The sequence below is a fragment of the Oncorhynchus masou genome, chromosome 27 (assembly GCF_036934945.1).
Source record: "Oncorhynchus masou masou isolate Uvic2021 chromosome 27, UVic_Omas_1.1, whole genome shotgun sequence".
Lineage (NCBI taxonomy): Eukaryota > Metazoa > Chordata > Actinopteri > Salmoniformes > Salmonidae > Oncorhynchus > Oncorhynchus masou.
In genome coordinates this window covers 65603466-65627670 of record NC_088238.1, presented here as the reverse complement: position 1 = coordinate 65627670, position 24205 = coordinate 65603466, and the positions used below count along the sequence as shown (strand labels likewise).

Below are 24205 nucleotides of genomic sequence, written 5' to 3'. Positions count from 1 at the left end.
TCCAGATCAGAGACAGTAGGGATGACCAGGGATGTTCTCTGTTTAGTGAGTCCTCCAGATCAGAGGCAGTAGGGATGACCAGGGATGTTCTATGTTTAGTGAGTCCTCCAGATCAGAGACAGTAGAGATGACCAGGGATGTTCTCTGTTTAGTGAGTCCTCCAGATCAGAGACAGCATGGGCGACCAGTTATGTTCTCTTGATAAGTGAGTCCTCCAGATCAGAGACAGTAGGGATGACCAGGGATGTTCTCTTGATAGGTGAGTCCTCCAGATAAGAAACAGTAGAGATGACCAGGGATGTTCTCTGTTTAGTGAGTCCTCCAGATCAGAGACAGCATGGGCGACCAGTTATGTTCTCTTGATAAGTGAGTCCTCCAGATCAGAGACAGTAGGGATGACCAGGGATGTTCTCTTGATAAGTGAGTCCTCCAGATAAGAAACAGTAGGGATGACCAGGGATGTTCTCTGTTTAGTGAGTCCTCCAGATCAGAGTCAGTAGGGATGACCAGGGATGTTCTCTTTTTAGTGAGTCCTCCAGATCAGAGGCAGTAGGGATGACCAGGGATGTTCTCTGTTTAGTTAGTCCTCCAGATCAGAGGCAGTAGGGATGACCAGGGATGTTCTCTTGATAAGTGAGTCCTCCAGATCAGAGACAGTAGGGATGACCAGGGATGTTCTCTGTTTAGTGAGTCCTCCAGATCAGAGTCAGTAAGGATGACCAGGGAGGTTCTCTGTTTTGTGAGTCCTCCAGATCAGAGACAGTAGGGATGACCAGGGATGTTCTCTGTTTAGTGAGTCCTCCAGATCAGAGGCAGTAGGTATGACCAGGGATGTTCTCTGTTTAGTGAGTCCTCCAGATCAGAGGCAGTAGTGATGACCAGGGATGTTCTCTTGATAAGTGAGTCTTCCAGATCAGAGACAGTAGGGATGACCAGGGATGTTCTCTGTTTAGTGAGTCCTCCAGATCAGAGGCAGTAGGGATGACCAGGGATGTTCTATGTTTAGTGAGTCCTCCAGATCAGAGACAGTAGAGATGACCAGAGATGTTCTCTGTTTAGTGAGTCCTCCAGATCAGAGACAGTTGGGACGACCAGTTATGTTCTCTTGGTAAATGAGTCCTCCAGATCAGAGACAGTAGGGATGACCAGGGATGTTCTCTTGATAAGTGAGTCCTCCAGATAAGAGACAGTAGGGATGACCAGGGATGTTCTCTGTTTTGTGAGTCCTCCAGATCAGAGGCAGTAGGGATGACCAGGGATGTTCTCTTTTAGTGAGTCGTCCAGATCAGAGGCAGTAGGGATGACCAGGGATGTTCTCTTGATAAGTGAGTCCTCCAGATAAGAAACAGTAGGGATGACCAGGGATGTTCTCTGTTAAGTGAGTCCTCCAGATCAGAGGCAGTAGGGATGACCAGGGATGTTCTCTTTTTAGTGAGTCCTCCAGATCAGAGGCAGTAGGGATGACCAGGAATGTTCTCTGTTTAGTGAGTCATCCAGATCAGAGGCAGTAGCGATGACCAGGGATGTTCTCTGTTTAGTGAGTCCTCCAGATCAGAGGCAGTAGGGATGACCAGGAATGTTCTCTGTTTAGTGATTCCTCCAGATCAGAAACAGTAGAGATGACCAGGGATTTTCTCTGTTTAGTGAGTCCTCCAGATCAGAGGAAGTAGGGACGACCAGGGATGTTCTCTTGATAAGTGAGTCCTACAGATCAGAGACAGTAGGGACGACCAGGGATGTTCTCTGTTTAGTGAGTCCTCCAGATCAGAGACAGTAGGGATGACCAGGGATGTTCTCTGTTTAGTTAGTCCTCCAGATCAGAGGCAGTAGGGATGACCAGGGATGTTCTCTGTTTAGTGAGTCCTCCAGATCAGAGGCAGTAGGGATGACCAGTTATGTTCTCTTGATAAGTGAGTCCTCCAAATCAGAGACAGTAGGGATGACCAGGGATGTTCTCTTGATAAGTGAGTCCTCCAGATAAGTGACAGTAGGGATAACCAGGGATGTTCTCTGTTTAGTGAGTCCTCCAGATCAGAGGCAGTAGGGATGACCAGGGATGTTCTCTGTTTAGTGAGTCCTCCAGATCAGAGACAGTAGAAACGACATGGGGTGTTCTCTGTTTAGTGAGTCCTCCAGATCAGAGACAGTAGAGACGACCAGGGATGTTCTCTTGATAAGTGAGTCCTCTAGATCAGAGGCAGTAGGGGCGACCAGGGAGTTTCTCTGTTTAGTGAGTCCTCCAGATCAGAGGCAGTAGGGATGACCAGGGATGTTCTCTGTTTAGTGAGTCCTCCAGATCAGAGACAGTAGAAACGACATGGGGTGTTCTCTGTTTAGTGAGTCCTCCAGATCAGAGACAGTAGAGACGACCAGGGATGTTCTCTTGATAAGTGAGTCCTCTAGATCAGAGGCAGTAGGGGCGACCAGGGAGTTTCTCTGTTTAGTGAGTCCTCCAGATCAGAGACAGTAGAGACAACCAGGGATGTTCTCTGTTTAGTGAGTCCTCCAGATCAGAGACAGTAGGGACGACCTGGGAAGTTCTCTGTTTAGTGAGTCCTCCAGATCAGAGGCAGTAGGGACGACCAGGGATGTTCTCTGTTTAGTGAGTCCTCCAGATCAGAGGCAGAAGGGATGACCAGGGATGTTTTCTGTTTAGTGAGTCCTCCAGATCAGAGGCAGTAGGGATGACCAGTTATGTTCTCTTGATAAGTGAGTCCTCCAAATCAGAGACAGTAGGGATGACCAAGGATGTTCTCTTGATAAGTGAGTCCTCCAGATAAGTGACAGTAGGGATAACCAGGGATGTTCTCTGTTTAGTGAGTCCTCCAGATCAGAGGCAGTAGGGATGACCAGGGATGTTCTCTTTTAGTGAGTCCTCCAGATCAGAGGCAATAGGGATGACCAGGGATGTTCTCTTGATAAGTGAGTCCTCCAGATCAGAGACAGTAGGGATGACCAGGGATGTTCTCTTGATAAGTGAGTCCTCCAGTTAAGAGACAGTAGGGATGACCAGGGATGTTCTCTGTTTAGTTAGTCCTCCAGATCAGAGGCAGTAGGGATGACCAGGGATGTTCTATGTTTAGTGAGTCCTCCAGATCAGAGACAGTAGAGATGACCAGGGATGTTCTCTGTTTAGTGAGTCCTCCAGATCAGAGACAGTTGGGACGACCAGATATGTTCTCTTGGTAAATGAGTCCTCCAGATCAGAGACAGTAGGGATGACCAGGGATGTTCTCTTGATAAGTGAGTCCTCCAGATAAGAGACAGTAGGGATGACCAGGGATGTTCTCTGTTTTGTGAGTCCTCCAGATCAGAGACAGTAGGGATGACCAGGGATGTTCTCTTTTAGTGAGTCCTCCAGATCAGAGGCAGTAGGGACGACCAGGGATGTTCTCTGTTTAGTGAGTCCTCCAGATCAGAGGCAGAAGGGATGACCAGGGATGTTTTCTGTTTAGTGAGTCCTCCAGATCAGAGGCAGTAGGGATGACCAGTTATGTTCTCTTGATAAGTGAGTCCTCCAAATCAGAGACAGTAGGGATGACCAAGGATGTTCTCTTGATAAGTGAGTCCTCCAGATAAGTGACAGTAGGGATAACCAGGGATGTTCTCTTTTTAGTGAGTCCTCCAGATCAGAGGCAGTAGGGATGACCAGGAATGTTCTCTGTTTAGTGAGTCATCCAGATCAGAGGCATTAGCGATGACCAGGGATGTTCTCTGTTTAGTGAGTCCTCCAGATCAGAGGCAGTAGGGATGACCAGGGATGTTCTATGTTTAGTGAGTCCTCCAGATCAGAGACAGTAGAGATGACCAGAGATGTTCTCTGTTTAGTGAGTCCTCCAGATCAGAGACAGTTGGGACGACCAGTTATGTTCTCTTGGTAAATGAGTCCTCCAGATCAGAGACAGTAGGGATGACCAGGGATGTTCTCTTGATAAGTGAGTCCTCCAGATAAGAGACAGTAGGGATGACCAGGGATGTTCTCTGTTTTGTGAGTCCTCCAGATCAGAGGCAGTAGGGATGACCAGGGATGTTCTCTTTTTAGTGAGTCGTCCAGATCAGAGGCAGTAGGGATGACCAGGGATGTTCTCTTGATAAGTGAGTCCTCCAGATAAGAAACAGTAGGGATGACCAGGGATGTTCTCTGTTAAGTGAGTCCTCCAGATCAGAGGCAGTAGGGATGACCAGGGATGTTCTCTTTTTAGTGAGTCCTCCAGATCAGAGGCAGTAGGGATGACCAGGAATGTTCTCTGTTTAGTGAGTCATCCAGATCAGAGGCAGTAGCGATGACCAGGGATGTTCTCTGTTTAGTGAGTCCTCCAGATCAGAGGCAGTAGGGATGACCAGGAATGTTCTCTGTTTAGTGATTCCTCCAGATCAGAAACAGTAGAGATGACCAGGGATTTTCTCTGTTTAGTGAGTCCTCCAGATCAGAGGAAGTAGGGACGACCAGGGATGTTCTCTTGATAAGTGAGTCCTACAGATCAGAGACAGTAGGGACGACCAGGGATGTTCTCTGTTTAGTGAGTCCTCCAGATCAGAGACAGTAGGGATGACCAGGGATGTTCTCTGTTTAGTTAGTCCTCCAGATCAGAGGCAGTAGGGATGACCAGGGATGTTCTCTGTTTAGTGAGTCCTCCAGATCAGAGGCAGTAGGGATGACCAGTTATGTTCTCTTGATAAGTGAGTCCTCCAAATCAGAGACAGTAGGGATGACCAGGGATGTTCTCTTGATAAGTGAGTCCTCCAGATAAGTGACAGTAGGGATAACCAGGGATGTTCTCTGTTTAGTGAGTCCTCCAGATCAGAGGCAGTAGGGATGACCAGGGATGTTCTCTGTTTAGTGAGTCCTCCAGATCAGAGACAGTAGAAACGACATGGGGTGTTCTCTGTTTAGTGAGTCCTCCAGATCAGAGACAGTAGAGACGACCAGGGATGTTCTCTTGATAAGTGAGTCCTCTAGATCAGAGGCAGTAGGGGCGACCAGGGAGTTTCTCTGTTTAGTGAGTCCTCCAGATCAGAGGCAGTAGGGATGACCAGGGATGTTCTCTGTTTAGTGAGTCCTCCAGATCAGAGACAGTAGAAACGACATGGGGTGTTCTCTGTTTAGTGAGTCCTCCAGATCAGAGACAGTAGAGACGACCAGGGATGTTCTCTTGATAAGTGAGTCCTCTAGATCAGAGGCAGTAGGGGCGACCAGGGAGTTTCTCTGTTTAGTGAGTCCTCCAGATCAGAGACAGTAGAGACAACCAGGGATGTTCTCTGTTTAGTGAGTCCTCCAGATCAGAGACAGTAGGGACGACCTGGGAAGTTCTCTGTTTAGTGAGTCCTCCAGATCAGAGGCAGTAGGGACGACCAGGGATGTTCTCTGTTTAGTGAGTCCTCCAGATCAGAGGCAGAAGGGATGACCAGGGATGTTTTCTGTTTAGTGAGTCCTCCAGATCAGAGGCAGTAGGGATGACCAGTTATGTTCTCTTGATAAGTGAGTCCTCCAAATCAGAGACAGTAGGGATGACCAAGGATGTTCTCTTGATAAGTGAGTCCTCCAGATAAGTGACAGTAGGGATAACCAGGGATGTTCTCTGTTTAGTGAGTCCTCCAGATCAGAGGCAGTAGGGATGACCAGGGATGTTCTCTTTTTAGTGAGTCCTCCAGATCAGAGGCAATAGGGATGACCAGGGATGTTCTCTTGATAAGTGAGTCCTCCAGATCAGAGACAGTAGGGATGACCAGGGATGTTCTCTTGATAAGTGAGTCCTCCAGTTAAGAGACAGTAGGGATGACCAGGGATGTTCTCTGTTTAGTTAGTCCTCCAGATCAGAGGCAGTAGGGATGACCAGGGATGTTCTATGTTTAGTGAGTCCTCCAGATCAGAGACAGTAGAGATGACCAGGGATGTTCTCTGTTTAGTGAGTCCTCCAGATCAGAGACAGTTGGGACGACCAGATATGTTCTCTTGGTAAATGAGTCCTCCAGATCAGAGACAGTAGGGATGACCAGGGATGTTCTCTTGATAAGTGAGTCCTCCAGATAAGAGACAGTAGGGATGACCAGGGATGTTCTCTGTTTTGTGAGTCCTCCAGATCAGAGACAGTAGGGATGACCAGGGATGTTCTCTTTTAGTGAGTCCTCCAGATCAGAGGCAGTAGGGACGACCAGGGATGTTCTCTGTTTAGTGAGTCCTCCAGATCAGAGGCAGAAGGGATGACCAGGGATGTTTTCTGTTTAGTGAGTCCTCCAGATCAGAGGCAGTAGGGATGACCAGTTATGTTCTCTTGATAAGTGAGTCCTCCAAATCAGAGACAGTAGGGATGACCAAGGATGTTCTCTTGATAAGTGAGTCCTCCAGATAAGTGACAGTAGGGATAACCAGGGATGTTCTCTTTTTAGTGAGTCCTCCAGATCAGAGGCAGTAGGGATGACCAGGAATGTTCTCTGTTTAGTGAGTCATCCAGATCAGAGGCATTAGCGATGACCAGGGATGTTCTCTGTTTAGTGAGTCCTCCAGATCAGAGACAGTAGGGATGACCAGGGATGTTCTCTGTTTAGTGAGTCCTCCAGATCAGAGGCAGTAGGGATGACCAGGGATGTTCTCTGTTTAGTGAGTCCTCCAGATCAGAGGCAGTAGGGATGACCAGTTATGTTCTCTTGATAAGTGAGTCCTCCAAATCAGAGACAGTAGGGATGACCAAGGATGTTCTCTTGATAAGTGAGTCCTCCAGATAAGTGACAGTAGGGATAACCAGGGATGTTCTCTGTTTAGTGAGTCCTCCAGATCAGAGGCAGTAGGGATGACCAGGGATGTTCTCTTTTTAGTGAGTCCTCCAGATCAGAGGCAATAGGGATGACCAGGGATGTTCTCTTGATAAGTGAGTCCTCCAGATCAGAGACAGTAGGGATGACCAGGGATGTTCTCTTGATAAGTGAGTCCTCCAGTTAAGAGACAGTAGGGATGACCAGGGATGTTCTCTGTTTAGTGAGTCCTCCAGATCAGAGGCAGTAGGGATGACCAGGGATGTTCTCTGTTTAGTGAGTCCTCCAGATCAGAGGCATTAGCGATGACCAGGGATGTTCTCTGTTTAGTGAGTCCTCCAGATCAGAGGCAGTAAGGATGACCAGGGATGTTCTCTGTTTCGTGAGCCCTCCAGATCAGAGGCAGTAGGGATGACCAGGGATGTTCTATGTTTAGTGAGTCCTCCAGATCAGAGACAGTAGAGATGACCAGGGATGTTCTCTGTTTAGTGAGTCTTCCAGATCAGAGACAGCATGGGCGACCAGTTATGTTCTCTTGATAAGTGAGTCCTCCAGATCAGAGACAGTAGGGATGACCAGGGATGTTCTCTTGATAAGTGAGTCCTCCAGATAAGAAACAGTAGGGATGACCAGGGATGTTCTCTGTTTAGTGAGTCCTCCAGATCAGAGTCAGTAGGGATGACCAGGGATGTTCTCTTTTTAGTGAGTCCTCCAGATCAGAGGCAGTAGGGATGACCAGGGATGTTCTCTGTTTAGTTAGTCCTCCAGATCAGAGGCAGTAGGGATGACCAGGGATGTTCTCTTGATAAGTGAGTCCTCCAGATCAGAGACATTAGGGATGACCAGGGATGTTCTCTTGATAAGTGAGTCCTCCAGATAAGAGACAGTAGGGATGACCAGGGATGTTCTCTGTTTAGTGAGTCCTCCAGATCAGAGGCAGTAGGGATGACCAGGGATGTTCTCTTTTTAGTGAGTCCTCCAGATCAGAGGCAATAGGGATGACCAGGGATGTTCTCTTGATAAGTGAGTCCTCCAGATCAGAGACAGTAGGGATGACCAGGGATGTTCTCTTGATAAGTGAGTCCTCCAGTTAAGAGACAGTAGGGATGACCAGGGATGTTCTCTGTTTAGTGAGTCCTCCAGATCAGAGGCAGCAGGGATGACCAGGGATGTTCTCTGTTTAGTGAGTCCTCCAGATCAGAGGCATTAGCGATGACCAGGGATGTTCTCTGTTTAGTGAGTCCTCCAGATCAGAGGCAGTAAGGATGACCAGGGATGTTCTCTGTTTCGTGAGCCCTCCAGATCAGAGGCAGTAGGGATGACCAGGGATGTTCTATGTTTAGTGAGTCCTCCAGATCAGAGACAGTAGAGATGACCAGGGATGTTCTCTGTTTAGTGAGTCCTCCAGATCAGAGACAGCATGGGCGACCAGTTATGTTCTCTTGATAAGTGAGTCCTCCAGATCAGAGACAGTAGGGATGACCAGGGATGTTCTCTTGATAAGTGAGTCCTCCAGATAAGAAACAGTAGGGATGAGCAGGGATGTTCTCTGTTTAGTGAGTCCTCCAGATCAGAGTCAGTAGGGATGACCAGGGATGTTCTCTTTTTAGTGAGTCCTCCAGATCAGAGGCAGTAGGGATGACCAGGGATGTTCTCTGTTTAGTTAGTCCTCCAGATCAGAGGCAGTAGGGATGACCAGGGATGTTCTCTTGATAAGTGAGTCCTCCAGATCAGAGACATTAGGGATGACCAGGGATGTTCTCTTGATAAGTGAGTCCTCCAGATAAGAGACAGTAGGGATGACCAGGGATGTTCTCTGTTTAGTGAGTCCTCCAGATCAGAGGCAGTAAGGATGACCAGGGAGGTTCTCTGTTTCGTGAGTCCTCCAGATCAGAGACAGTAGGGATGACCAGGGATGTTCTCTGTTTAGTGAGTCCTCCAGATCAGAGGCAGTAGGTATGACCAGGGATGTTCTCTGTTTAGTGAGTCCTCCAGATCAGAGGCAGTAGTGATGACCAGGGATGTTCTCTTGATAAGTGAGTCTTCCAGATCAGAGACAGTAGGGATGACCAGGGATGTTCTCTGTTTAGTGAGTCCTCCAGATCAGAGGCAGTAGGGATGACCAGGGATGTTCTATGTTTAGTGAGTCCTCCAGATCAGAGACAGTAGAGATGACCAGAGATGTTCTCTGTTTAGTGAGTCCTCCAGATCAGAGACAGTTGGGACGACCAGTTATGTTCTCTTGGTAAATGAGTCCTCCAGATCAGAGACAGTAGGGATGACGAGGGATGTTCTCTTGATAAGTGAGTCCTCCAGATAAGAGACAGTAGGGATGACCAGGGATGTTCTCTGTTTTGTGAGTCCTCCAGATCAGAGGCAGTAGGGATGACCAGGGATGTTCTCTTTTTAGTGAGTCCTCCAGATCAGAGGCAGTAGGGATGACCAGGGATGTTCTCTTGATAAGTGAGTCCTCCAGATCAGAGACAGTAGGGATGACCAGGGATGTTCTCTGTTAAGTGAGTCCTCCAGATCAGAGGCAGTAGGGATGACCAGGGATGTTCTCTTTTTAGTGAGTCCTCCAGATCAGAGGCAGTAGGGATGACCAGGAATGTTCTCTGTTTAGTGAGTCATCCAGATCAGAGGCAGTAGCGATGACCAGGGATGTTCTCTGTTTAGTGAGTCCTCCAGATCAGAGGCAGTAGGGATGACCAGGAATGTTCTCTGTTTAGTGATTCCTCCAGATCAGAAACAGTAGAGATGACCAGGGATTTTCTCTGTTTAGTGAGTCCTCCAGATCAGAGGAAGTAGGGACGACCAGGGATGTTCTCTTGATAAGTGAGTCCTACAGATCAGAGACAGTAGGGACGACCAGGGATGTTCTCTGTTTAGTGAGTCCTCCAGATCAGAGACAGTAGGGATGACCAGGGATGTTCTCTGTTTAGTTAGTCCTCCAGATCAGAGGCAGTAGGGATGACCAGGGATGTTCTCTGTTTAGTGAGTCCTCCAGATCAGAGGCAGTAGGGATGACCAGTTATGTTCTCTTGATAAGTGAGTCCTCCAAATCAGAGACAGTAGGGATGACCAGGGATGTTCTCTTGATAAGTGAGTCCTCCAGATAAGTGACAGTAGGGATAACCAGGGATGTTCTCTGTTTAGTGAGTCCTCCAGATCAGAGGCAGTAGGGATGACCAGGGATGTTCTCTTTTTAGTGAGTCCTCCAGATCAGAGGCAATTGGGATGACCAGGGATGTTCTCTTGATAAGTGAGTCCTCCAGATCAGAGACAGTAGGGATGACCAGGGATGTTCTCTTGATAAGTGAGTCCTCCAGATAAGAGACAGTAGGGATGACCAGGGATGTTCTCTGTTTAGTGAGTCCTCCAGATCAGAGGCAGTAGAGATGACCAGTGATGTTCTCTGTTTAGTGAGTCCTCCAGATCAGAGGCATTAGCGATGACCAGGGATGTTCTCTGTTTAGTGAGTCCTCCAGATCAGAGACAGTAGGGATGACTAGGGATGTTCTCTGTTTAGTGAGTCCTCCAGATCAGAGGCAGTAGGGATGACCAGTTATGTTCTCTTGATAAGTGAGTCCTCCAAATCAGAGACAGTAGGGATGACCAAGGATGTTCTCTTGATAAGTGAGTCCTCCAGATAAGTGACAGTAGGGATGACCAGGGATGTTCTCTGTTTAGTTAGTCCTCCAGATCAGAGGCAGTAGGGATGACCAGGGATGTTCTATGTTTAGTGAGTCCTCCAGATCAGAGACAATAGAGATGACCAGGGATGTTCTCTGTTTAGTGAGTCCTCCAGATCAGAGACAGTTGGGACGACCAGATATGTTCTCTTGGTAAATGAGTCCTCCAGATCAGAGACAGTAGGGATGACCAGGGATGTTCTCTTGATAAGTGAGTCCTCCAGATAAGAGACAGTAGGGATGACCAGGGATGTTCTCTGTTTTGTGAGTCCTCCAGATCAGAGACAGTAGGGATGACCAGGGATGTTCTCTTTTTAGTGAGTCCTCCAGATCAGAGGCAGTAGGGACGACCAGGGATGTTCTCTGTTTAGTGAGTCCTCCAGATCAGAGGCAGAAGGGATGACCAGGGATGTTTTCTGTTTAGTGAGTCCTCCAGATCAGAGGCAGTAGGGATGACCAGGGATGTTCTCTTGATAAGTGAGTCCTCCAAATCAGAGACAGTAGGGATGACCAAGGATGTTCTCTTGATAAGTGAGTCCTCCAGATAAGTGACAGTAGGGATAACCAGGGATGTTCTCTGTTTAGTGAGTCATCCAGATCAGAGGCATTAGCGATGACCAGGGATGTTCTCTGTTTAGTGAGTCCTCCAGATCAGAGGCAGTAGGGATGACCAGGGATGTTCTCTGTTTAGTGATTCCTCCAGATCAGAGGAAGTAGGGACGAACAGGGATGTTCTCTTGATAAGTGAGTCCTCCAGATCAGAGACAGTAGGGACGACCAGAGATGTTCTCTGTTTAGTGAGTCCTCCAGATCAGAGACAGTAGGGATGACCAGGGATGTTCTCTGTTTAGTGAGTCCTCCAGATCAGAGGCAGTAGGGATGACCAGGGATGTTCTCTGTTTAGTGAGTCCTCCAGATCAGAGGCAGTAGGGATGACCAGTTATGTTCTCTTGATAAGTGAGTCCTCCAAATCAGAGACAGTAGGGATGACCAAGGATGTTCTCTTGATAAGTGAGTCCTCCAGATAAGTGACAGTAGGGATAACCAGGGATGTTCTCTGTTTAGTGAGTCCTCCAGATCAGAGGCAGTAGGGATGACCAGGGATGTTCTCTTTTTAGTGAGTCCTCCAGATCAGAGGCAATAGGGATGACCAGGGATGTTCTCTTGATAAGTGAGTCCTCCAGATCAGAGACAGTAGGGATGACCAGGGATGTTCTCTTGATAAGTGAGTCCTCCAGTTAAGAGACAGTAGGGATGACCAGGGATGTTCTCTGTTTAGTGAGTCCTCCAGATCAGAGGCAGTAGGGATGACCAGGGATGTTCTCTGTTTAGTGAGTCCTCCAGATCAGAGGCATTAGCGATGACCAGGGATGTTCTCTGTTTAGTGAGTCCTCCAGATCAGAGGCAGTAAGGATGACCAGGGATGTTCTCTGTTTCGTGAGCCCTCCAGATCAGAGGCAGTAGGGATGACCAGGGATGTTCTATGTTTAGTGAGTCCTCCAGATCAGAGACAGTAGAGATGACCAGGGATGTTCTCTGTTTAGTGAGTCCTCCAGATCAGAGACAGCATGGGCGACCAGTTATGTTCTCTTGATAAGTGAGTCCTCCAGATCAGAGACAGTAGGGATGACCAGGGATGTTCTCTTGATAAGTGAGTCCTCCAGATAAGAAACAGTAGGGATGACCAGGGATGTTCTCTGTTTAGTGAGTCCTCCAGATCAGAGTCAGTAGGGATGACCAGGGATGTTCTCTTTTAGTGAGTCCTCCAGATCAGAGGCAGTAGGGATGACCAGGGATGTTCTCTGTTTAGTTAGTCCTCCAGATCAGAGGCAGTAGGGATGACCAGGGATGTTCTCTTGATAAGTGAGTCCTCCAGATCAGAGACATTAGGGATGACCAGGGATGTTCTCTTGATAAGTGAGTCCTCCAGATAAGAGACAGTAGGGATGACCAGGGATGTTCTCTGTTTAGTGAGTCCTCCAGATCAGAGGCAGTAAGGATGACCAGGGAGGTTCTCTGTTTCGTGAGTCCTCCAGATCAGAGACAGTAGGGATGACCAGGGATGTTCTCTGTTTAGTGAGTCCTCCAGATCAGAGGCAGTAGGTATGACCAGGGATGTTCTCTGTTTAGTGAGTCCTCCAGATCAGAGGCAGTAGTGATGACCAGGGATGTTCTCTTGATAAGTGAGTCTTCCAGATCAGAGACAGTAGGGATGACCAGGGATGTTCTCTGTTTAGTGAGTCCTCCAGATCAGAGGCAGTAGGGATGACCAGGGATGTTCTATGTTTAGTGAGTCCTCCAGATCAGAGACAGTAGAGATGACCAGAGATGTTCTCTGTTTAGTGAGTCCTCCAGATCAGAGACAGTTGGGACGACCAGTTATGTTCTCTTGGTAAATGAGTCCTCCAGATCAGAGACAGTAGGGATGACCAGGGATGTTCTCTTGATAAGTGAGTCCTCCAGATAAGAGACAGTAGGGATGACCAGGGATGTTCTCTGTTTTGTGAGTCCTCCAGATCAGAGGCAGTAGGGATGACCAGGGATGTTCTCTTTTTAGTGAGTCCTCCAGATCAGAGGCAGTAGGGATGACCAGGGATGTTCTCTTGATAAGTGAGTCCTCCAGATCAGAGACAGTAGGGATGACCAGGGATGTTCTCTGTTAAGTGAGTCCTCCAGATCAGAGGCAGTAGGGATGACCAGGGATGTTCTCTTTTTAGTGAGTCCTCCAGATCAGAGGCAGTAGGGATGACCAGGAATGTTCTCTGTTTAGTGAGTCATCCAGATCAGAGGCAGTAGCGATGACCAGGGATGTTCTCTGTTTAGTGAGTCCTCCAGATCAGAGGCAGTAGGGATGACCAGGAATGTTCTCTGTTTAGTGATTCCTCCAGATCAGAAACAGTAGAGATGACCAGGGATTTTCTCTGTTTAGTGAGTCCTCCAGATCAGAGGAAGTAGGGACGACCAGGGATGTTCTCTTGATAAGTGAGTCCTACAGATCAGAGACAGTAGGGACGACCAGGGATGTTCTCTGTTTAGTGAGTCCTCCAGATCAGAGACAGTAGGGATGACCAGGGATGTTCTCTGTTTAGTTAGTCCTCCAGATCAGAGGCAGTAGGGATGACCAGGGATGTTCTCTGTTTAGTGAGTCCTCCAGATCAGAGGCAGTAGGGATGACCAGTTATGTTCTCTTGATAAGTGAGTCCTCCAAATCAGAGACAGTAGGGATGACCAGGGATGTTCTCTTGATAAGTGAGTCCTCCAGATAAGTGACAGTAGGGATAACCAGGGATGTTCTCTGTTTAGTGAGTCCTCCAGATCAGAGGCAGTAGGGATGACCAGGGATGTTCTCTTTTTAGTGAGTCCTCCAGATCAGAGGCAATTGGGATGACCAGGGATGTTCTCTTGATAAGTGAGTCCTCCAGATCAGAGACAGTAGGGATGACCAGGGATGTTCTCTTGATAAGTGAGTCCTCCAGATAAGAGACAGTAGGGATGACCAGGGATGTTCTCTGTTTAGTGAGTCCTCCAGATCAGAGGCAGTAGAGATGACCAGGGATGTTCTCTGTTTAGTGAGTCCTCCAGATCAGAGGCATTAGCGATGACCAGGGATGTTCTCTGTTTAGTGAGTCCTCCAGATCAGAGACAGTAGGGATGACTAGAGATGTTCTCTGTTTAGTGAGTCCTCCAGATCAGAGGCAGTAGGGATGACCAGGAATGTTCTCTGTTTCGTGAGTCCTCCAGATCAGAGGCAATAGGGATGACCAGGGATGTTCTCTTTTTAGTGAGTCCTCCAGATCAGAGGCAGTAGCGATGACCAGGGATGTTCTCTGTTAACCTCTTGATGCTCTTGGGGCGCTATTTCATTTTTGGATGAAAAACGTTCCCGTTTTAAACAAGATATTTTCTCACAAAAAGATGCTCGACTATGCATATAATTGATAGCTTTCGAAAGAAAACACTCTGACGTGTCCAGAACTACCAAGATATTTTCTGTGCGTGCCCTAGAACGTGAGCTTCAGGCAAAACCAAGATGAGACGGCATCCAGGAAATGAGCAGGATTTTTGAGGTTCTGTTTTCCATTGTCTCCTTATATGGCTGTGAATGCGAGAGGAGTAAGTCTGCCCTTTCTGTCGTTTCCCCAAGGTGTCTGCAGCATTGTGACGTATTTGTAGGCAGATCATTGGAAGATTGACCGTAAGAGACCACATTTACCACGTGTCCGCCCGGTGTCCTGCGCCGAAATTGGTGTGCAAAAGTCAGCTGCAAGTATTTTTCCATGGGATTCAGAGAGGAAAGCAAGCTTCCACGAACGATATATCAATGAAGAGATATGTGAAAAAACACCTTGAGGATTGATTCCAAACAACGTTTGCCATGTTTCGGTCGATATTATGGAGTTAATTCGGAAAAAGTTTGACGTTGTAGGTGACTGAGTTTTCGGTTCGTATCGGTAGCCAGATGCGATGTACAAAACGGAACGATTTCTCCTACACACAGACGCTTTCAGGAAAAACTGCGCATTTGGTATGTAACTGAGAGTCTCCTCATTGAAAACATCCGAAGCTCTTCAAAGAGACAGTAGGGATGACCAGGGATGTTCTCTGTTTAGTGAGTCCTCCAGATCAGAGACAGTAGGAATGACCAGGGATGTTCTCTGTTAAGTGAGTCCTCCAGATCAGAGGCAGTAGCGATGACCAGGGATGTTCTCTGTTTAGTAAGTCCTCCAGATCAGAGGCAGTAGGGATGACCAAGGATGTTTTCTGTTTAGTGAGTCCTCCAGATCAGAGACAGTAGAGATGACCAGGGATGTTCTCTGTTTAGTGAGTCCTCCAGATCAGAGGCATTAGCGATGACCAGGGATGTTCTCTGTTTAGTGAGTCCTCCAGATCAGAGGCAGTTGGGACGACCAGGGATGTTCTCTTGATAAGTGAGTCCTCCAGATCAGAGGCAGTAGGGATGACCAGGGATGTTCTCTTGATAAGTGAGTCCTCCAGATCAGAGGCAGTAGGGATGACCAGGGATGTTCTCTTGATATGTGAGTGACTTCGACCATTTTCCTTTCCTGTTAAGCATTCGAAAGGTAACCAGTACTTTTGGATGAATGGAGTAAAAAGTACATTATTTTCTTTAGGAATATGGCGAAGTAAAAGTAAAAGTATTAAAAAATATTAATAGTAAAGTACAGATAGCCCAAAAAGTAGTACTGAAGTAGTACTTTAAAGTATTTCTACTTCAGTACTTTACTCCACTATTCATTTATTATACTGGAATAAAATATGAATGCAACAATGCAAAATATGTTTTTAAAGATTTTACTGAGTCACAGTTCATATCAAGAAATTAGTCAATAGAAATGAATTATCTTTACATCTATGGATTTCACATGACTGGGAGTACAGATATGCATCTGTTGGTTACAAATACCTTATAAAAAAGGTACGGGCGTGGATCAGAAAACCAGTCAGTATCTGGTGTGACCATTTGCCTCATGCAGCGCAACACATCTCCTTCACATAGAGTTGATCAGTCTGTTGATTGTGGCCTTTTGAATGTTGTCCCACTCCTCTTCAATGGCTGTGTGAAGTTGCTGGATATTGGACTGGAACACGCTGTCATACACGTTGATCCAGAGCATCCCAAACATGCTCAATGGGTGACAAGTCTGGTGAGTATGCAGGCCTTGGAAAAAGCAGGACATTTTCAGCTTCCAGGAATTGTGTGCAGATCCTTGTGACATCCTTGTGACGTGCATTATCATGCTGAAACATGAGGTGATGGCGGTGGATGAATGGCACGACAATGGGCCTCAGGATCTCGTCACGGTATCTCTGTGCATTCACATTGCCATCAATAAAATGCAATTGCTTTCACTGTCTGTAGCTTATGCCTGCCCATACCATAACCCCACCATGGGGCACTCTGTTTACAAAGTTAACATCAGCAAACTGCTCGCCCACACGAAGCCATACACGTGGTCTGCGGTTGTGAGGCCAAACTGCCAAATTCTCTAAAACAACGTTGTAGGCGGCTGATGGTAGAGAAATTAACATTAAATTATCTGGCAACAGCTCTGGTGGACATTCCTCTCGTCAGCATGCCAATTGCACACTCCCTCAAAACTTGAGACATCTGTGATATTTTAACATTTTAGAGTGGCCGTTTATTGTCCCCAGCACAAGGTGCACCTGTGTAATGATCATGCTGTTTAATCAGCTTCTTGATACGCCACACCTGTCAGGTGGATGGATTATCTTGGCAAAGGACAAATGCTCACTAACAGGGATGTTAGCAAGTTTGTGCATCTAATGAGAAAAATTATATTTTTGTGCGTATGGAACATTTCTCTGATTTGTTTATTTTTACACATGAAACATGGGACTTTTCATGTTGCGTTTATATTTCTGTTCAGTGTACATAGAAACTATTCTAAAATACTAGTTATGAATGGTATTTAGAATGTTCGTACGTATAGAAAAAGTGTGATTTATCAATAATACGAGCATTATACACACATCAGTATGACATAACCATTGATGAATACCAATTGGTCTCAGCTTCAGTGCCAGTGCACGACCTTGGCTATTTGCATTGTGAAACGCCCCTAATTATGGTAAAAAATCATCACTTTAAATCACTTTAAATCTGATGCGTGCAATGAAATACGGCATTGCCAAAAAAAAGCCAACAAAAACCACCTTTCCAAAACTGAAATAGAGGTGCTCGTGTCAAAGGTTGAGTACAACCAAAAGGTTTGATTTGATTGTCTCAGTTGTGGCTTGTCCAGTAAAAATAAAAACATACTGGAGCTTCAAAGACATGAGGACAATTAGGACAATTCAAGTTGCTTTAGCAAATATACTTCAAATGAGTAGGCAACACTCACCAGTCATCCATCCATCCTCACCAGTCATCCATCCATCCTCACCAGTCATCCATCCTCACCAGTCATCCATCCATCCTCACCAGTCATCCATCATCACCAGTCATCCATCCATCCTCACCAGTCATCCATCCTCACCAGTCATCCATCTATCCTCACCAGTCATCCATCCTCACCGGTCATCCAGTCATCCATCCATCCTCACCAGTCATCCATCCATCCTCACCAGTCATCCATCCTCACCAGTCATCCATCCTCACCAGCCATCCATCCTCACCAGTCATCCATCCATCCTCACCAGTCATCCATCCATCCATCCTCACCAGTCATCCATCCATCCTCACCAGTCATCCCATCCATCCATTCTCACCAGTCATCCATCCATCCTCAACAGCTCCCTCCTGTAGGCGTTATAGGCCAACATTGCTGTTCTGCAGAATAAACGAGTCGGGAGTTTCTCCTGGCCACCTGATTCAGCAGTCCTTTGATCATGGTACACACAGCATAACCAATCACCTGGCCAATAAGAGCCTTTTCTGTTCACATAGTTGGACTGGTTTTGGTTTGGTGCTTTTATGGCGATCTGGTGGCAGTCTATTGTTCTGTTCCCATTTGGGAACCCATTGGTGACAAAGAAACCCCTCTTGATAAGTTACTGTTCATTTAGCTGATGATTGTATCCAAAACAGCAACTCATCGAGGGATGTGAGACGCTGAAATGCTCCCACTGAAAAGTGACCGTTGCCTTTCTTAAGTCCTATAATAGATGTTATACTGCATCTGATGAGCCAGTCTTCAGGCTTCAGTCTTTAACCACTTTCTGCAAAAAAGTCACACGTCTCAAAAAAGGCGCTCTCTAAGAAATGTGGTGTGTGCAAAATCTTCCAACCAATCAAATGTATTTATGAAGCCCTTCTTACATCAGCTGATGCCACAAAGTGCTGTACAGAAACTCAGCATTAAACCCCAAACAGCAAGCAATGCAGGTGTAGAAGATACGGTGGCTAGGAAAAACTCCCTAGAAAGGCCAGAACCAAGGTCCTCTACTGGCTGAACTGGGTAGACCAGAGGAACCAGGCTCCGAGGGGTGGTCAGTCCTCTACTGGCTGTACTGGGTAGAGAGGAACCAGGCTCTGAGGGGTGACCAGTCCTCTTCTGGCTGTACTGGGTAGACCAGAGGAACTAGGCTCTGAGGGGTGACCAGTCCTCTTCTGGCTGTACTGGGTAGACCATAGGAACTAGGCTCTGAGGGGTGGCCAGTCCTCTTCTGGAATGTACTGGGTAGACCAGAGGAACTAGGCTCTGAGGGGTGGCCAGTCCTCTTCTGGCTGTACTGGGTAGACCAGAGGAACTAGGCTCTGAGGGGTGGCCAGTCCTCTTCTGGCTGTACTGGGTAGACCAGAGGAACTAGGCTCTGAGGGGTGGCCAGTCCTCTTCTGGCTGTACTGGGTAGACCAGAGGAACTAGGCTCTGAGGGGTGACCAGTCCTCTTCTGGCTGTACTGGGTAGACCAGAGGAACTAGGCTCTGAGGGGTGGCCAGTCCTCTACTGGTTGTACTGGGTAGAGAGGAACTAGGCTCTGAGGGGTGGCCAGTCCTCTACTGGCTGTACTGGGTAGACCAGAGGAACTAGGCTCTGAGGGGTGGCCAGTCCTCTTCTGGCTGTACTGGGTAGACCAGAGGAACTAGGCTCTGAGGGGTGGCCAGTCCTCTTCTGGCTGTACTGGGTAGACCAGAGGAACTAGGCTCTGAGGGGTGGCCAGTCCTCTTCTGGCTGTACTGGGTAGACCAGAGGAACTAGGCTCTGAGGGGTGGCCAGTCCTCTTCTGGCTGTACTGGGTAGACCAGAGGAACTAGGCTCTGAGGGGTGACCAGTCCTCTTCTGGCTGTACTGGCTAGACCAGAGGAACTAGGCTCTGAGGGGTGGCCAGTCCTCTTCTGGCTGTACTGGGTAGACCAGAGGAACCAGGCTCTGAGGGGTGGCCAGTCCTCCTCTGGCTGTACTGGCTAGATCAGAGGAACCAGGCTCTGAGGAGGTACCAGTCCTCTAACGGCGTACTGGGTAGACCAGAGGAACCAGGCTCTGAGGGCTGACCAGTCCTCTACTGGCTGTACTGGGTAGACCAGAGGAACTAGGCTCTGAGGGGTGGCCAGTCCTCTTCTGGCTGTACTGGGTAGACCAGAGGAACCAGGCTCTGGGGGGTGGCCAGTCCTCTTCTGGCTGTACTTGGTAGACCAGAGGAATTAGGCTCTGAGTGGTGACCAGTCCTCTACTGGCTGTACTGGGTAGAGAGGAACTAGGCTCTGAGGGGTGGCCAGTCCTCTACTGGCTGTACTGGGTAGACCAGAGGAACTAGGCTCTGAGGGGTGGCCAGTCCTCTACTGGCTGTACTGGGTAGACCAGAGGAACTAGGCTCTGAGGGGTGGCCAGTCCTCTTCTGGCTGTACAGGGTAGACCAGAGGAACCAGGCTCTGGGGGGTGGCCAGTCCTCTTCTGGCTGTACTTGGTAGACCAGAGGAACTAGGCTCTGAGGGGTGGCCAGTCCTCTACTGGTGTACTGGGTAGAGAGGAACTAGGCTCTGAGGGGTGGCCAGTCCTCTACTGGCTGTACTGGGTAGACCAGAGGAACTAGGCTCTGAGGGGTGGCCAGTCCTCTTCTGGCTGTACTGGGTAGACCAGAGGAACTAGGCTCTGAGGGGTGACCAGTCCTCTTCTGGCTGTACTGGATAGACCAGAGGAACTAGGCTCTGAGGGGTGGCCAGTCCTCTTCTGGCTGTACTGAGTAGACCAGAGGAACCAGGCTCTGAGGGGTGGCCAGTCCTCCTCTGGCTGTACTGGCTAGATCAGAGGAACCAGGCTCTGAGGAGGTACCAGTCCTCTAACGGCGTACTGGGTAGACCAGAGGAACCAGGCTCTGAGGGCTGACCAGTCCTCTACTGGCTGTACCGGGTAGAGAGGAACCAGGCTCTGAGGGGTGACCAGTCCTCTTCTGGCTGTACTGGGTAGACCAGAGGAATTAGGCTCTGAGTGGTGACCAGTCCTCTACTGGCTGTACTGGGTAGAGAGGAACTAGGCTCTGAGGGGTGGCCAGTCCTCTACTGGCTGTACTGGGTAGACCAGAGGAACTAGGCTCTGAGGGGTGGCCAGTCCTCTACTGGCCTTACTGGGTAGACCAGAGGAACTAGGCTCTGAGGGGTGGCCAGTCCTCTTCTGGCTGTACTGGGTAGACCAGAGGAACCAGGCTCTGGGGGGTGGCCAGTCCTCTTCTGGCTGTACTTGGTAGACCAGAGGAATTAGGCTCTGAGTGGTGACCAGTCCTCTACTGGCTGTACTGGGTAGAGAGGAACTAGGCTCTGAGGGGTGGCCAGTCCTCTACTGGCTGTACTGGGTAGACCAGAGGAACTAGGCTCTGAGGGGTGGCCAGTCCTCTACTGGCTGTACTGGCTAGATCAGAGGAACCAGGCTCTGAGGAGGTACCAGTCCTCTAACGGCGTACTGGGTAGACCATAGGAACCAGGCTCTGAGGGCTGACCAGTCCTCTACTGGCTGTACCGGGTAGACCATAGGAACTAGGCTCTGAGGGGTGGCCAGTCCTCTTCTGGCTGTACTTGGTAGACCAGAGGAACTAGGCTCTGAGGGGTGGCCAGTCCTCTACTGGTGTACTGGGTAGAGAGGAACTAGGCTCTGAGGGGTGGCCAGTCCTCTACTGGTGTACTGGGTAGAGAGGAACTAGGCTCTGAGGGGTGGCCAGTCCTCTACTGGCTGTACTGGGTAGACCAGAGGAACTAGGCTCTGAGGGGTGGCCAGTCCTCTTCTGGCAGTACTGGGTAGACCAGAGGGATTAGGCTCTGAGGGGTGGCCAGTCCTCTTCTGGCTGTACTGGGTAGACCAGAGGAACTAGGCTCTGAGGGGTGGCCAGTCCTCTTCTGGCTGTACTGGGTAGACCAGAGGAACTAGGCTCTGAGGAGGTACCAGTCCTCTACTGGCTGTACTGGGTAGAGAGGAACCAGGCTCTGAGGAGGTACCAGTCCTCTACTGGCTGTACTGGGTAGACCAGAGGAACTAGGCTCTGAGGGCTGACCAGTCCTCAACTGGCTGTACTGGGTAGAGAGGAACCAGGCTCTGAGGAGGTACCAGTCCTCTACTGGCTGTACTGAGTAGAGAGGAACCAGGCTCTGAGGAGGTACCAGTCCTCTACTGACTGTACTGGGTAGAGAGGAACCAGGCTCTGAGGAGGTACCAGTCCTCTACTGACTGTACTGGGTAGAGAAGAACCAGGCTCTGAGGAGGTACCAGTCCTCTTCTGGCTGTACTGGGTAGAGAGGAACCAGGCTCTGAGGGCTGACCAATCATCTTCTGGCTGTACTGGGTAGAGAGGAACCAGGCTCTGAGGGCTGACCAATCATCTTCTGGCTGTAATGGGTAGAGAGGAACCAGGCTCTGAGGGCTGACCAATCATCTTCTGGCTGTACTGGGTAGAGAGGAACCAGGCTCTGAGGGCTGACCAATCATCTTCTGGCTGTCCCAGATGGAGATTATAACATCAGCCTCGCTCATTGGATTTCCATTATCTCAGTCGTTTAAAGGATTCACACAATGGTTTACCGTTCACACGTACAGTACCTGTAATTTAACAAATGACTACTTTATATGAATTATCATGACAAATGCACTGATGCCTCTTCTCCTTCCCTCTTCCTTCCCCCCTTCCTCTTCCCCCCTTTCCCCTTCCCTCTTCCTCTTCCGCTTCCCCTTCCCCTCTTCCCTCTTCCCCTTCCCTTTCCCCCTTTCCATCTTCCCTCTTCCCCCCTTCCCTCTTCGCCCCTTCCCTTCCCCCCTTCCCTCTTCCCCTTCCCCCCTTTCCCCTTCCCCTTTCCCCCTTCCCTCTTCCCCCCTTCCCCCTTCCCTCTTCCTCTTCCCCTTCCTCTTCCTCTTCCCCCCTTCCCTCTTCCCTCTTCCCTCTTCCCCTTCCCCCCGTCCAGGTACTAGATAATCTCTTCAGTGCTCAGCTCCGCTCTCTGATCCTCAACCAACCAGACATCACCTCTGAAGGTTCCACTTCTGGCCCCTCCCATTCCTACCGTCCTCCCTCCCAGGGATTGGCTGGTCGCGGCATGGGGGCGGGTCCTGTGGTTCCCAGGTTGTTCCTAGACTTTCTGCGCCAACAGAGGATGTTCCGTGGGCGGAGCAGGAAGAGCGCCACCGCCAGGGGATGCTTTGGCATGAAGGTGGACCGCATCGGATCTATCAGCGGTCTGGGATGCTGATTGGACAACCGCCAGTGGCCTTGTGTTCTGATTGGCTACCTTTCACCCCACTACTTCCTGGGTGTGTCAGAGACTGAGGGAAGGCTGGGAGATCTCTAACTGACAGACAGACGGATGTAACATTCCCACCCCTTGATATCTAACCGCTGAACTATGAACTGTGATCCTGTGTGACTGTAGAGGTCATCTCCCAAAACCCCAAGTGACCTATAGGTGTTCTGAGGCTTCCATGTGAGAGCTGATACTAATGACCTTTGACCTCTAACCACTGGCTCTGTTACAGCCAGTACAACTAACCCATGGGGTGTGTGTTTGTGTATAATGTGTGTGTGTATGTATATAATGTGGGTGTATAATGTTTGTCATTCCATTGTATCCATGTATAACCTGACAGGCCTTCTGTTGTGTAAACTTGCAAGTGAAACTGAGACCAACATGTGTCAAACATGTTTACATCTTCCCTGTAACACGCTACCAGTAACACGCTACCAGGACCTGCTGTGTGTTCTACTGTCTGTTCTCTGTAACATGTTAACTGTGTATTAGTCTGATATGGTTTACATATATCACTGTCAGTGGATCAGGACTGGGCTCAAATCAGACTTCAATACACTGAATTATTTAATGAATCCATCATTCTGGTACTGAAAGCTGAATTGGCCCCAACCCTGAGTCCATATGGATGAAGAGAAGTGTTTATATCTACATGCTGGAAGTCAAAGAACTTGTACTAGACTAAATGAGTTCCTGTTTCTCTGAAATAATAAAACAGCTCTGGTCCTCCTGTTTCCAAACTGAACATCTGTCTACCTTTTATCATCAAACAAAAAAATGTTTGTTGACTAAATGGAAATTGAAAACCTGTTACGGTGATCGATACATGGTACGTGTCCGCCCTCTTGTGGATTTATGTGGTATGACATGTGTTGACAATTTACTGAAGTAACGGCACATTTTGGCTCTATTTCTAGTTGGTTAAACAGAAGTAAAAAAAATCTTAAAATGTAGTCACACAAGATCTGTCAAGATAAACCAGGGACTCGTAAAAGACAGGACAATCTATTTTTGAAAATATTTTTCTTAATATTAACCTTTGAAATATATACAGTATCAAATAAAATGTTATCACAAGCACCGAATACATCTGGTGTTCTAAAATATATCCCATTTAGCAGACGCTTTTGTCCAAAGCGACTTACAAGTCGGCTGGGGCCACTACTTTTACATATGGGTGGTCCCAGCGGGAATCGAACCCACGACGCTTGGCGTTGCAAGCGCCATGCTCTACCGACTGAGCCACACAGGACCCGTGTGTTCTCTTTACAGCGACATACTGGTTCAGAATGATGCAGAGATAAAAAAACGGCAACTAACCAAAGCCCCATATACCACCCACCACTGCGAACACTATGCTCTCGTTGGCTTGTAATTACTTCAAATCAAATCAAATTTTATTTGTCACATACACATGGTTAGCAGATGTTAATGCGAATGTGGCGAAATGCTTGTGCTTCTAGTTCCGACAATGCAGTAATAACCAACCAGTAATCTAACTAACAATTCCAAAACTACTGTCTTATACACAAGTGTAAGGGGATAAGAATATGTACATAAA

The 24205-nt window shown here is 48.3% G+C and overlaps 1 protein-coding gene across 1 annotated transcript in view; it reads left to right on the top strand.

Moving 5' to 3' along the window:
- The window catches only part of nppcl2 (natriuretic peptide C-like 2), a 41170-nt gene extending 17805 nt beyond the window's left edge, over positions 1 to 23365 (top strand). The window contains exon 2 of the mRNA XM_064939075.1: positions 22306 to 23365. Coding sequence (XP_064795147.1) covers positions 22306 to 22590 — 285 coding nt within the window. The 3' untranslated portion in view covers positions 22591 to 23365. The remainder of the gene's footprint in view (positions 1 to 22305) is intronic.
- The last annotated feature ends 840 nt before the right edge of the window (positions 23366 to 24205 follow it).